Raw genomic sequence first — 13,054 nt, forward strand, 5'->3', positions numbered from 1 at the left:
TAATGAAATATGCTCTTATCTGAATTGAGACGAGCTGCTCCATACCTATCCGAGCTTTGCGTGACCTCCCAGTCAGTCAGACGCAGTCAGACGCGCTGTCACTCCTGTTAGCAATGTAGCTAGGCTCAGCATGGCCAATGGTATTTTTTGGGGCTGTAGTTAGATGCGACCAAACTCTTCCGCGTTTTTCCTGTTTACATAGGTTTATATGACCAGTGATATGAAACAAGTTCAGTTACACAAATTGAAACGTAGCGATTTTCTATGCTATGGAAAGTGCGCACTATAATGATAGGCGTACTAACACCTTCTGCGCGCTTCGGCAGCGCATTGATACGGAGCTCAGATATCAATGCGCTGCCGAAGCGCGCAGAAGGTGTTAGTACGCCTATCATTATAGTTTCAATTTGTGTAACTGAACTTGTTTCATATCACTGGTCATATAAACCTATGTAAACAGGAAAAACGCGGAAGAGTTTGGTCGCATCTAACTACAGCCCCCAAAAATACCATTGGCCATGCTGAGCCTAGCTACATTACTAACAGGAGTGACAGCGCGTCTGACTGCGTCTGACTGACTGGGAGGTCACGCAAAGCTCGGAGAGGTACGGAGCAGCTCGTCTCAATTCAGATAAGAGCATATTTCATTATGGAAGTACGGTGGACTGTTCCTTTAAGCCATCTGGGAAAATATTAAGTCAGAGCCTTGAAATGAAAATTTGTGAAAACCAGGTACTGACGTGGCTTTTTTTAGTCAGTCGTGCCATTTTAAGAGCCGTTAAATTAATTTGCGTTGATGTGAATAAGTGCACAATGCACACCTTTCAAATTCACAGAGTAAAGCCGAGCTTAACAAATCGATATATAAAATATATTAAACGCATTTAACTGTGGTACATCACGGAGGGAAAGCTAAACACATGGGCTCACTGGGATTGTGCGGTGCACTGCAGCGGATCAAAATCAGGAGATGGAGCTGAAAAACATCTCTCGTCTCAGCTGTTCATGCTGCTACTGGGATTCCATGCACACAAGAGCACGTAAATAATCCGGGACTGTGTAGTGCATTTCACACAATCTTTTCCTGAATGTCACAGCCCATACACGGAGCGTTAATTAATTTCCATGCTTGTTGCACTGGTTTCGTAAATTTAATATTATATAAACATGTACTACTACTGTTGAGAACCTATACACTAAACCAAACAGCCATATTCATCAATCTATTTCCAGTAGAAAGCATTGAAGGATGAACGCATCATGTGAACAGGGAGATTTGATCCTGGGTAAGTGCTGTTACAGTCAAGATGGCTGATAAATATGGTTCCAGTGCACCAGTTTAATTACATTGAGGTTTTCAGACTTCAGAGGGACGACACGGGATCTACAGCGCCGATGTCTACACGCGTCTAATAAAGAAAAAGCACTTTACCCTAATTCAATTTTTTTCTGCAAGATTCGATTGTAATATTTCTCTCTCACACACTAAGTGAGTATTGGGACACAACCAGAATAGGGTATGATGAAATTGCCCAAGATCAACGAAATGGCGAAAGGCTTTTCAGACTCCCTTAATTCAACCTTTGACCTTTTGACAGTCCTCCCCACTGGCCCCAGGTGGCTGCAAGTGATAAAGCCATACTATAAAAAGCATCTGCTTAAAATGCGTCCCCTGCTGTGACCCATATAAAATTTCTAAATGTGCTGCTGGAACTATTAAAAGGAATATGGTTTAAAAATACAGAAAAATGTATGTTATAAAAAATGCATTTTATAATAATTTCCAGGAAAAAAAAATGTGAATAAAAATCAGGTCAGATATATCCATCCATTATCTGTAGCCGCTTATCCTGTACAGGGTTGCAGGCAAGCTGGAGCCTATCTCAGCTGACTACGGGCGAAAGGCGGGATACACCCTGGACAAGTCGCCAGGTCATCACAGGGCTGACACATAGACACAGACAACCATTCATACCTACGGTCAATTTAGAGCCACCAGTTAACCTAACCTGCATGTCTTTGGACTGTGGGGGAAACCAGAGCACCCGGAGGAAACCCATGCGGACAACATGCAAACTCCACACGGAAAGGCCCCCGTCAGCTGCTGGGCTCGAACCCAGGACCTTCTTGCTCTGAAGCGGCGGTGCTAACCACTACACCACCCCAGGTATAGACCCTTTTCAGTCATGTGACCTTCGTAAACGCGACCACCATTCTGGACATGTAGCGGACTTCGGCTCGAATTGGTTTGAATGCGAGGAAGGCGACAAACGGAGAACATACAAGAAAAAGGAGCGAGATGCAGAAAACACCTTCGCTATCCAGTGATGTAGGGCATTTACAGGGCGAGCAGAGGGAGAGGTATTTGCAAAAATTGAGGTTAGCAGGCTTAGAGAGCGACGTTTATCTGCTTCCGCCTGGATTGTTCACTGACGTACGGAAGTACATGAAGCCCTCGTCTTTACCTGACTTCGGCCCACATGATCTTTATACCTATGTCGTTAAAAACCCATCGCCATACACAGGTATTGATCTGAAAACTCTTGTTTGAACACTTATTTGTAGGCAGTGCTTAATTTGTAAAGTGGGAGGTCCCGGAGCGCAGAGGATGAGCGGCTCCGGTGCGGAAAAAAAGAGGGGGAGAGGGGGGCGCTGCGCTGCGCTTCTGGGCATGTTTTGTAATAACACTGCAAATTAAGTTCATCTGCAGATATTTTGTGGATGTCGTTTCATGAGAGAAATCACCAACAAGACAGATATCAAAATCAGACATTAACACTAAATAAACTTGCATTTTTTTATTTAATTATTATTATTATTTTTTTTTGTTACATAGTCAAAAGAGGTGTCGGATCACCGGATCCAGTGTAAATAGCTGCCGGAGCCAACGCCCGAGGTTCCGGAGCGCGCTCCGGCTTGCTCCCCCTCAAATTAAGCGCTGTTTGTAGGACACTGCCTCTGATCTGTCCTACAGTCTACCAACAGCAAAGGAACACAACGCTAGCTAATGTCGTTAGCTAATAGCTACTACAGAAGAACAAAGAGGTTACAATGGGTTATTTTAGCCTATTTGGTTACACACTCGCCGCCACAGAATGTTAACAGCAATGTAATGCCTTTTCTGGCTAATTTTATTCGTCTTACCTCCAACAAAGTGGTCACTGCACAAGCGCTGGTATGCCGAGGGCTGCCAATCTTTCCTGTTTATGGCCGCTATCCATCTACCGGGATCCGATAAAATGATAACCCTTGCCTTGTTTGTTGATGGTTACTACATCCAGGTGCACAACAATATAGTGGCATGATGGAAGTCTTGCTGAAAATAAACACTTTCTTTGCTGCCGTTCCTCAATGCTGGCTGTGGTAAACTACTGGTAGTACATGTCCAAAATGGCGGCCGCGTTTGTCGTGACGTCACGTGAAAAGGGTCCATAGATGGTGTAAAAGACAGCTAAATTCACTGAATAGACTGATCGTAGGACTATTTGGGCGTGGCCGAATATTCTATTGAGCACTCTTGTTTGACATCGCTCTGTTCAACACTTCCAGCTTGTTACACCACTCAAACAAAACAAAACAAAACCAAACAAAACAAAAAAACAAAACAGTGCAAACACGAGTGTCAATGTGGTTCAAGCTACCAAATCATCTTCTGCTTGCTGGTTTGTGTTTGTTCTCTGGTAAGCTTTTGTTTGTTGGTTTGTTTCCACAATGCTGGTTTTAGCTTTCACTAACTCATTTGCTTTTGTTCGCTTATTTACAGAGGTGGACAAAGTACCCAAATTCATTACTTAATTCAAAGTACAGATCCCGCTGGTCAAATATTGCTCCGATACAAGTGAAAGTTGTCCAGTCAAATTTTTACGTAAGTTAAAGTACTGAAGTACTTGCTTTTAAGAATACTTAAGTATTAAACGTACATTTTCTGTCAATGCATTGTTGTATTATTGCCACAACGCTGACAAAACCTAATGCCCCCGAAACAACTGACTGGATTTACTGACTAGCTTGTAGGACCTGTAGAATAAACACCTGGTAGAACGTTACAAAATGAAACACAACTTACAACCAAGCAGAATCATCAATAAGATGCTAGCTAGTTTTTCTCTTTGGCTACTGGTAAAAAAAAAATGTAGTAGCTATAGTAATTATGGATGAAAATCTGCTAATGGGTAATAATATGTAACAAATCATGTCAAAATTCATATTATTTTATTGAAAAATTAAACTACATCATATTAAACTTGTATTATTTTATTAAACATATTAACAATTGAAAAGATAGTAATCACACTGGATTTTCAAAAAAAATCATCTGCGAAGTTATCAAATCTACGCTTATGCATGTTATTTTTTGACGGAAAAAAATGAAGTATTTTTAGTTTTTTTCTCCTTATTTTACAAAACTCCATGCATATAAGAATGAAATAATCAGGTTTTTACAATACTTAATGGAAAATATCAAAGATCTTTCCAGAAAATGAGAATATAATTATTCAAGAAACAGGTGAAAAGATTCACGACCAAGAGCCAAGGTGATAACTTTTCTGTTATCACTTATGAACCGACATAACACAAGAATTCATTGTGAAGAAATCCTCATAACATAACAGTAGTAACTTACTATTAACATTAAGGATCGGAAACAGGACTCTGTGGAACAATACAATATTAAAACACGTGGGTTAGTATACTTATGCATGTTACTTTTGACGGACATAAATTACCAAAGATGAATTCATTGAAATGTACTCTAATTGCACTATAAGATCTGACTAGGGAAAGGGGAATATGAATATTTAAGTAACAGGAGAAATCTAAGACTAAAATTATATAGTAAAATTCATAAATGAAGACTACAACATGAGTATTGCACACAGCCGGAACTGTCTGATAGTAATATGCATGCACCATAAAGTAATAAATGAGACTTAAAATTTGGATTACAGCCATGGAAACATATTTCTGGGCCATCAATCTCTTCCTTTTTCCAACAAGTCCACTTAAAGCTCTCTGACTCCAGAAGGAGACCTGTCTGACATGGTGACAAGTACATCCAAAATAAACTAGACTGTTAGATAGGCCCCCCTAGAACCGGAGAATTGGACGGCTGCAAGTAGACAGGTTGGAAAAGGGAAGAGCCTTATGGCCCAGAAACATTTTTCACAATAGTAGAACAAGTACAAAATTAATATAATCTAACTCTCTACATGTAAATCGAATACTCAAATAAACAAAATTTAGAGAGAGTGAAAAACACCTAGTGTATAGTATGTATCATCCCACAGGAAAAGTTCATCGTGGGTAATCTCTGCCCTGAGAATGCGCAGTCATGACGTCAAAATATAACGGTGCATAAGAAATGTCCGTCAGATTGTAACGTGCGACTTCCTGCTTCTGTCAGGGACCAACACATTCCACACGATCATTCACCCTCCCGGCAAATTCTTTCAGTTGCACTGGCATCAATTTTTGTTTACATCCATTCTGAAGTATTTCAGCCAGTTCCCCGATCGCTACGGTTCATTTTTAGTGAGTGAAGAACAAATCTATACTTACGTGCGTTACGTATTATGCACGTTAGCTTTCTTGACAGACTGCAAACACACGCTGCTCAGGCGGCCAGTTTCTCCATCTTCTCGGAAAGTGATGATGTCATCAAAACTTGTGGTAGTGTGGATTTCCTGGAGGTTTGTGTATCATGCGGTGCTATGCCGGTCGGAGATATACGATACAGTCTTGTGTACGTTATTTTCTGACAGACAGCGATCCTTTGATTTTACCATCGATGTATTTTGAAAACAGGCAGATTCCAAGGCGAGAATTAATTATAAATCAATTGGTGCTTTTATATTAAAGTGATTGATTACATATATTGTTCTATATTAATGTTTTTAGTTGGAATATTCTTATTCACAAGTTGATGTTGACTTCTGACGGACACAGTAACGTGCATAAGGGTCTTTTTTTTAAATGATTTTTTCGTGTTTAGAAAATGTGCAGGCCCATTGTATGTGGTTTTTTAAACACTTCAGTAAACCTGTTTTATGGAGTGTAGTTGATTTAATTCCGACAATAAGTTGTATAGCAATCAAACCTTGTCGAAGTTGGTTAGTCAGAACTGTTACGGTCGGGTGTCTAAAATTCACCAACTTCAAAAAATTAATTCATGATTTTATTGGGAAAATATAGCTTGTGATATCTGAAGTTGTCAACATTATTTCTTAGAGCAATATTATTTTATTTAAACCAAAAAATATCCAATTTATGTTTAAAATAGTGGATGGAGATGATTTTTTATACGTGTCTCACCATTATTACCCATTAGCAAATTTTGACTCTTATGCAAGGTCACAAAAGTTACAATGTTACCAAAGACAGAAATATGAATACATGCTGTGCCATCATGGTGGTTTAACGTTAAGCGAGCTAGTCAGTGAAACTCCACCTGACATGCTAGCAAACTCTTTTCAAACTTGAAATCATATTGGGTAGCTAATGTTACTAGAAAAGAAAGATTTCTACATTCTGTTTATTTGGCAAGATTATGCTGAAACATATTTCTGAAAGGACTTCAGATAAGTTAACGTTATTCATGTTAGCATAACTCTGTGTTTACATGCTAACTAACAGTGTGCAAGTTAACTAGCTATGTGTTAACGTTAGCTGTGGACAAGGCTGCAGCAACTTGGCGGGCAAATCCGGAGAAAGTCATTTGACTCATCAGACTGCATAGCTATTGCAACGTTATCGCTGGCTCTAAAAGCACAGACAACTTCATTACATGCTTTCTCTTGGAATAAAACGTTTACATATGGTTCTGCAGGTTGGACGGTGAGTTTTTGGAGGCCATAATGTGGTTCGTTTTCGGCAAACAAAGCAAACATTTAAAACAAAACGAATCATTATTCCTTTCCCCAGAGCATTCCCCAGAAGAACCGCCTCCTTCCATGCGGTCTATAGATGTGACGTGACCCTAGTGATTACTGATAGGCTGTCTCAGTGTCACGTGCGAAAAAACCAATCATGTTTTAGAAAAGAAAAAACATCCACTTTCAAAGCTGCTTCATAGTAACGAGTAACGAGGACCTTGATAGAAATGTAGTGGAGTAAAAAGTACGATATTTGTCTTTCAAATGTAGTGAAGTTAAGAAGTTTCCAAAAAAATAATACTCAAGTAAAGTACAGATACTCAAAAAGTGTACTTAAGTACAGTACTCAAGTAAATGTACTTCGTTACTGTTATTTAGCTTTCCTTCACTAGTTTGCTTTCATGCACTGCTTTTTCGTTCACTGGTTTGCTTTTGTTTGCTGCTTAGCTCTCACTCACAAGCCTATTTTTCTATCACTGTTTTGCTTTCACTTACTGGTTTGTGTTCACTTAGGGCCTCTGCATGCTCTTGCGACAAGGCTTTCGCAGATAGCTTTTCGCAGACAGTTGTAATTTATCGTTGAGCGGGGAGTAATAGGCGTGCGCGATGTTATTCACCGTCACAACGCAAGGGGGCACGAAGTCACAAAATCGCTAGGAGTAGTTGGTGGGTGTGGTTAGTGGAGTGTTTATCCTCCGGTTACTTATAATGACTAGAACTGGAGTCGTATAGATGTACGTACTTCCTTGCTTCCTCGATCAACCGCTCTTCGTGCTGCTCCATCTTCGCTCGTGTTTTTAAAAATGGCGGTCGTGAAAACAAAACAAACCGGGAAAGTAGGGAAGCGGAAGTGCGTGTACAGCGGATGTAGAGTGGACCGATCAGAGCCCTCTTGTCTGCGGCGCTGTCTGCGAGGCTTCTGCGGTGGTCACAATTTTTGGGAGGTGCGCGCAGAGCGTCTGCGAAGGTGGGGGGGCTACGCAGACGCTGTCTGCGATGCCATCTGCGAGGACTGGGTTGTCAGCATAAATTGGCCTTTAGTGGTTTCAGTGTTTGCTTGCTTGTTTGCCTTTCCTCTGTTGTTTGTCTTTGCTCACCAGTTTGCTTTTGCTTGCTGGCTTGCTTACTTTCTTTCATTAAGCCTCGGTCACAACCGGCCGTACATGCTCCTACGGCCGGTCTACGTGCAAAAAACGCAAGAAACGCACGGAGGGCACGCGTGTGACGTGCTGATTTTCGAGCCGTAGACTGGCTGCAGACCGGCCGCAGAGGTTCTTTGTCATGTCAAACAAACTCTACGGGCGCTTACGTTTTTTTCAGGTTGCAAGACAAACTTACGGCCAACGTGCGTCTTTCTCCATGAACAAAAAAAAAACGCAGCGATTTGGGAAACGCCAAAAATCGCATGGCCAAAAAATCGTACGTCCGGTTGTGACCTAGGCTTTATTTAGCGTTCCTTCACTGGTTTGCTTTCATTTGCTTGTTTGCTTTTTCTTCCCTTATGTCACTTTTCTTCACTGCTTTGCTTTCGTCATTTCGCCTTCAACTTTTGTCTGCGGTTTAGCTCTCGCTCAGAAGGCTATTTTTCATTCATCGTTTTGCTTTCGCTTGCTGGTTTGATTTTGTTTATGCATGAGCATTTGCTCCTTGCTTGCTTTTCGTTAGCTCATCCGATGAGCTTATGCGATCGCGCCTTGTCCGTCTGTCTGTCCACAATTTGCAAAAATCGCTACTCCTCCTACAGGATTGACTGGATTTCGATCAAACTCACATGCAGCAGTCCCCAAGTGGGTGCGCATAGCAGTTGTCAAGATGGTGGTGCCACCCGTCATATTAACGATTTTATGGGCGTCTTGGCCGGTATGAGCTCCAGCCTCATCAAGGCTATTTTTTTTTTTTTTTGCTGAATTGCTTTCACTCACAAAGATTTAATTAACTGATGAAAAATCTATATTTTATTATAGATTTTTAGGAGAAATCGGAATGATTATTTAGTTTTTGTCTTAAACATTTTAAGTCTTAGTTTCCATCAAACTAATTTTACAGTATGACTGAGCAGTAAAATTGCTCCATAGATGTCTCAGTAACTAATTCAGTAACTTTTTGAACTGTAATAATATTAGCTGATATAAAAGTGATGTATCTTTACAAGCGTGAGCAGGCAACAAGTTCTCAGTTGAAGCATTTAAAGAAGGATCATTGCATTTAATACATTTCCAAATGCTAGGAATGCTATACGGCTGTATTAAACTCCACCACGCAGTTCAGTGCTCTAACGTACACAGATACGGTGTAAATGCAGGGCTATTGGGTTACAGAAGATGGGGTCAAAAGGAAGGAGCACAGAGAAATATGATTGGCTGATGTAATTACCATTGAGCATGAGCAGGCCATCGGCGCCAGGATGTGGGCATCCCATGCGGCCTGAACACGAGAGAGAAACAGAAAGACACACACGGAGAGCTGAGTGACACACTGGGATGAGCTGCCATGTCATATTGGCAATGAAGATTTTGACTCCCATGAATTGATAAATTAGCAACAATCTTTTTTTTTTCTTTTGGTAAAACTCAGAATTTTAGATTTAAATCTCAGTTCTATTTCAAGCTTTTTCCTCATGCCATCTCAGGGAGGTATTCCTCTAAATCTACATCCAGATTTCTGTAAAGTTGCTTCGTGACGATCTCTAGACGATCTCTATTGTGAGAAGAGCTATGGAAAGAAAACGAAATTAGTCAGAGGACAAAGAAATTCTCGTCAGAGAGAGTATGCACGAAAATAAACAAAGAGTGAGGAAAGCCAAAGAAACACTGCAACACCCTGACACACCCAGAGAATCTAAAACGCACTCTCTCTCTTTTGCTCTCTGTCTCTCTCTCTTTCTCTCTCTCTCTGTCTCTCTCTCTTGCGCTTTCTCTCTCTTTTGCTCTCTCTCTCTCTCTCTCTCTCTCTCACTCTTTCTCTCTCTCTGTCTCTCTCTCTCAGCTTCCAGCCAGGAGTTTCCAGTCCCAGACAAATATTTAACATTGCATGAATGCCAGTGAAGCTATGTTTAAAAAAAAAAGTTATTTGCTTTTTTTTTTAATTGATCAATCGAGATTATCAGTGTGTGGAAATTTTGTCTCCTTAAAATGAATCATGTTGTCAGTGGCAACGTTTCCAAGCAGCCTAATAATCTGTTGATAGCGGAGCCTCCCATGTGCAAAGCACACAGAGCGAAACTCCATACTTTCGAGAATATGGTAATGCGACCATACGACGTACATGTATCACCACAGGGAACCTGAAGTGCAAGGCAACGTATCTCATAAACACTTGACACCGGACAATGAAATCTGTATCTTTATTTCCATAAGATAGACGGGTTTTTAGTCAGTGCAAATTATTTTTAATTTGCTTTTTAAAAAATAACATGGGATTATTTACAAACACATTTTACACTCATCGGGAGCTCCGCTTTTAGGCAGTGCCTATATATACGCCGACTGATGGCTGAACTGAAATGAAAAATCAAAATTCAATCAGAAAAATAAATGTATTACCAGTAATCTTTTTAATAACCCGTTAAATAGAACAATAATAGTCATGTAAGCATTTGTTTCTGATTACTTCCACTCCAGGAATCTGTTTGGATGTTCTACGCATGTGTCCGAGTCCTGATGTGCTCCTGTAAAATGGTCCAGTAAGAAAACACAATTCATGTTCGAGATTTAAATTAGTTTTACCTTTAATTTACATAACTGTGGCCACAAGCAAGGGGAAGCAAAATGGGCCATGCTTTTTTGGTGGGAACGATGTCGTACTTCCTCTCTGCTGTCAATCACAGACGCACTAACCAATCATGAGCGCCTGTAAGCTGATGTATGTGGAAGAGGGCAGATAACACTTTACGCACTAAGTTACACAGCATGAGCAGTAGATCGACGCGCACTTGGAATGAAATGCTGAGCGACTTTAGCGCGGACACAACCTCTTCTTCTTGTTGTTTGTTTCAAACTCGCACTTGGATGAGGTTTTGCAGAGATGGAAATCAATTAACAACACAAATCAGTGCAATTAAAAAAGCGACCTAGGTGGAGCAAAAAGGACTTAAGGCCTCTGCATGCTCGTGCGACAAGGCTTTCGCAGATAGCTTTTCGCAGACAGTTGTAATTTATTGTTGAGCGGGGATAATAGGCGTGCGCGATGTTATTCACCGCCACAACGCAAGGGGGCGCGAAGTCGCTAGGAGTAGTTGGTGGGTGTGGTTAGTGGAGTGTTTATCCTCCGGTTACTTATAATGACTAGAACTTTTTTTTTTTATAATGACTAGAACTGGAGTCGTATAGATGTACGTACTTCCTCAATCAACCGCTCTTCATGCTGCTCCATCTTCGCTCGTGTTTTTAAAAATGCCGGTCGTGAAAACAAAACAAACCGAGAAAGTAGGGAAGCGGAAGTGCGTGTACAGCGGATGTAGAGTGGACCAATCAGAGCCCTCTTGTCTGCGGCGCTGTCTGCGAGGCTTCTGCGGTGGTCACAATTTTTGGGAGGTGCGCGCAGAGCGTCTGCGAAGGTGGGGGGGCTACGCAGACACTGTCTGCGACGCTATCTGCGAGGACTGGGTTGTCAGCATAAATTGGCCTTTATGCATGAGCATATCTTTGAATTGGATAAAATGTGACGCTCATATAAACGAAGATTTTCGTTTTGATGTAGCATTTACATCAAAAGTTTATTCACAGTCTGCGATCAAAATTTATTCTTTCGGACTGTGAAAATCCCTGCGTGGAAACATAGCCACTGGCAAAATTTTACTATCAGCTGATCCCGAGTGATTATTCGCCTAAATCTTACTACTAGGATGCAAAATAGATTGACAAACGTAGTAGGCATATCAGACACTCACCGGCTGTGCTGTGAAAATTGTGCATGCAGACACTCATCTAAGTTTCCAAATCTGTCATTGCTTAACTCTTGAATATTTTCTATCGTGAATGCTATCATTAAAAAGCTCATAATTTCTGCTTTCCAAAGAAATTCATCTCATTAAGATCTGTTCAGTACTTTGGGAGGAACGGCAGGTTGAAGTTAGTACAACAGAGTACACTCTCTGCTCGCGGGACGTCGGGAAACTGCCTGTGCTTTTTGAGTTATGGGAAAGCACTCAGGCTGTCTCTCTTCTGATCGGTTTCCGACTGATTCCTCGTGGATATCAATCAGATGACTTATCTAGATCTCACTGTTTCTGATGACGTATTCAGCAAAATTTTCCGTCTGCTAGTTTTGATGTTATGATTCATGGGAGACTTTGAAGTGAGTCTTCATAGCTTTACCTACTTATTTTTTCAAATCAAACTGATTCATGTAAATAAATAACTATTTTAGAATATAACTGTAGTTGTTTTGATGAAAAATATTGAGATCTTAGTGGTCAGAATGATATTTTTAAAAACCAGAAGTCAGAAACGCGAGTGTCAATTTCAATTCAATTAACTGGAATTGTTTATTGGTTATGGATCATACAGTTTTTATGAGGTTCGCCTTGAAAGCTGTGAATATTAATCGAAATAATCATTTATATTCCTTCATATAAAAACTAGTAGGCCCTACTTCTGAGAAATACAAAGGCCTACAGAGCACAAAGAAGGGATTGGAAATAATTTTTATTACTTTTTTTAATTTAGATAGAGAATGGTAGATGTGAATGAGATTCACTGCTTATTTATGCATATTTTATAATTAATATTGATTTCTCCTTCTTTGTGATGTATAAATGAGAGTTAAGATCAGCTTTATATTGCGCAAATAAAGCCATTTGGTGCAACTTTGAAGAAGAGAGTTACCGATTTAACGTTGTACCTAATTAACATAATTAATACTCATGAAATACTCATTTGCATAATTGGTTTTTACTAATTTTTCAAACTTTGTATTCAGTGAACAACCATCTACAGTGGTGCTTGAAAGTTTGTGAACCCTTTAAAATTTTCTATATTTCTGCATAAATATGACCTAAAACATCATCAGATTTTCACACAAGTCCTAAAAGTAGATAAAGAGAACCCAGTTAAACAAATGAGACAAAAATATTATACTTGGTCATTTATTTATTGAGGAAAATGATCCAATATTACATATCTGTGAGTGGCAAAAGTATATGAACCTCTCGGATTAGCAGTTAATTTGAAGGTGAAATTAGA

General features: G+C 40.1%; 1 protein-coding gene across 3 annotated transcripts in view; it reads right to left on the reverse strand.

Annotated features, from left to right (window-relative positions):
• Positions 1-13,054, reverse strand: part of cpeb2 (cytoplasmic polyadenylation element binding protein 2) — a 78,301-nt gene that overhangs the window by 24,376 nt on the left and 40,871 nt on the right. For 2 of the 3 annotated variants that reach the window (XM_060937686.1, XM_060937685.1), the window contains exon 4: positions 9,246-9,296. The exons of the other annotated variant lie outside the window; for it this stretch is intronic. In XM_060937686.1, the coding sequence (XP_060793669.1) occupies positions 9,246-9,296 (51 nt within the window). The remainder of the gene's footprint in view (positions 1-9,245; positions 9,297-13,054) is intronic. 3 annotated transcript variants of the gene reach the window in all.

Source organism: Neoarius graeffei, chromosome 13, assembly GCF_027579695.1.
Source record: "Neoarius graeffei isolate fNeoGra1 chromosome 13, fNeoGra1.pri, whole genome shotgun sequence".
NCBI lineage: Eukaryota > Metazoa > Chordata > Actinopteri > Siluriformes > Ariidae > Neoarius > Neoarius graeffei.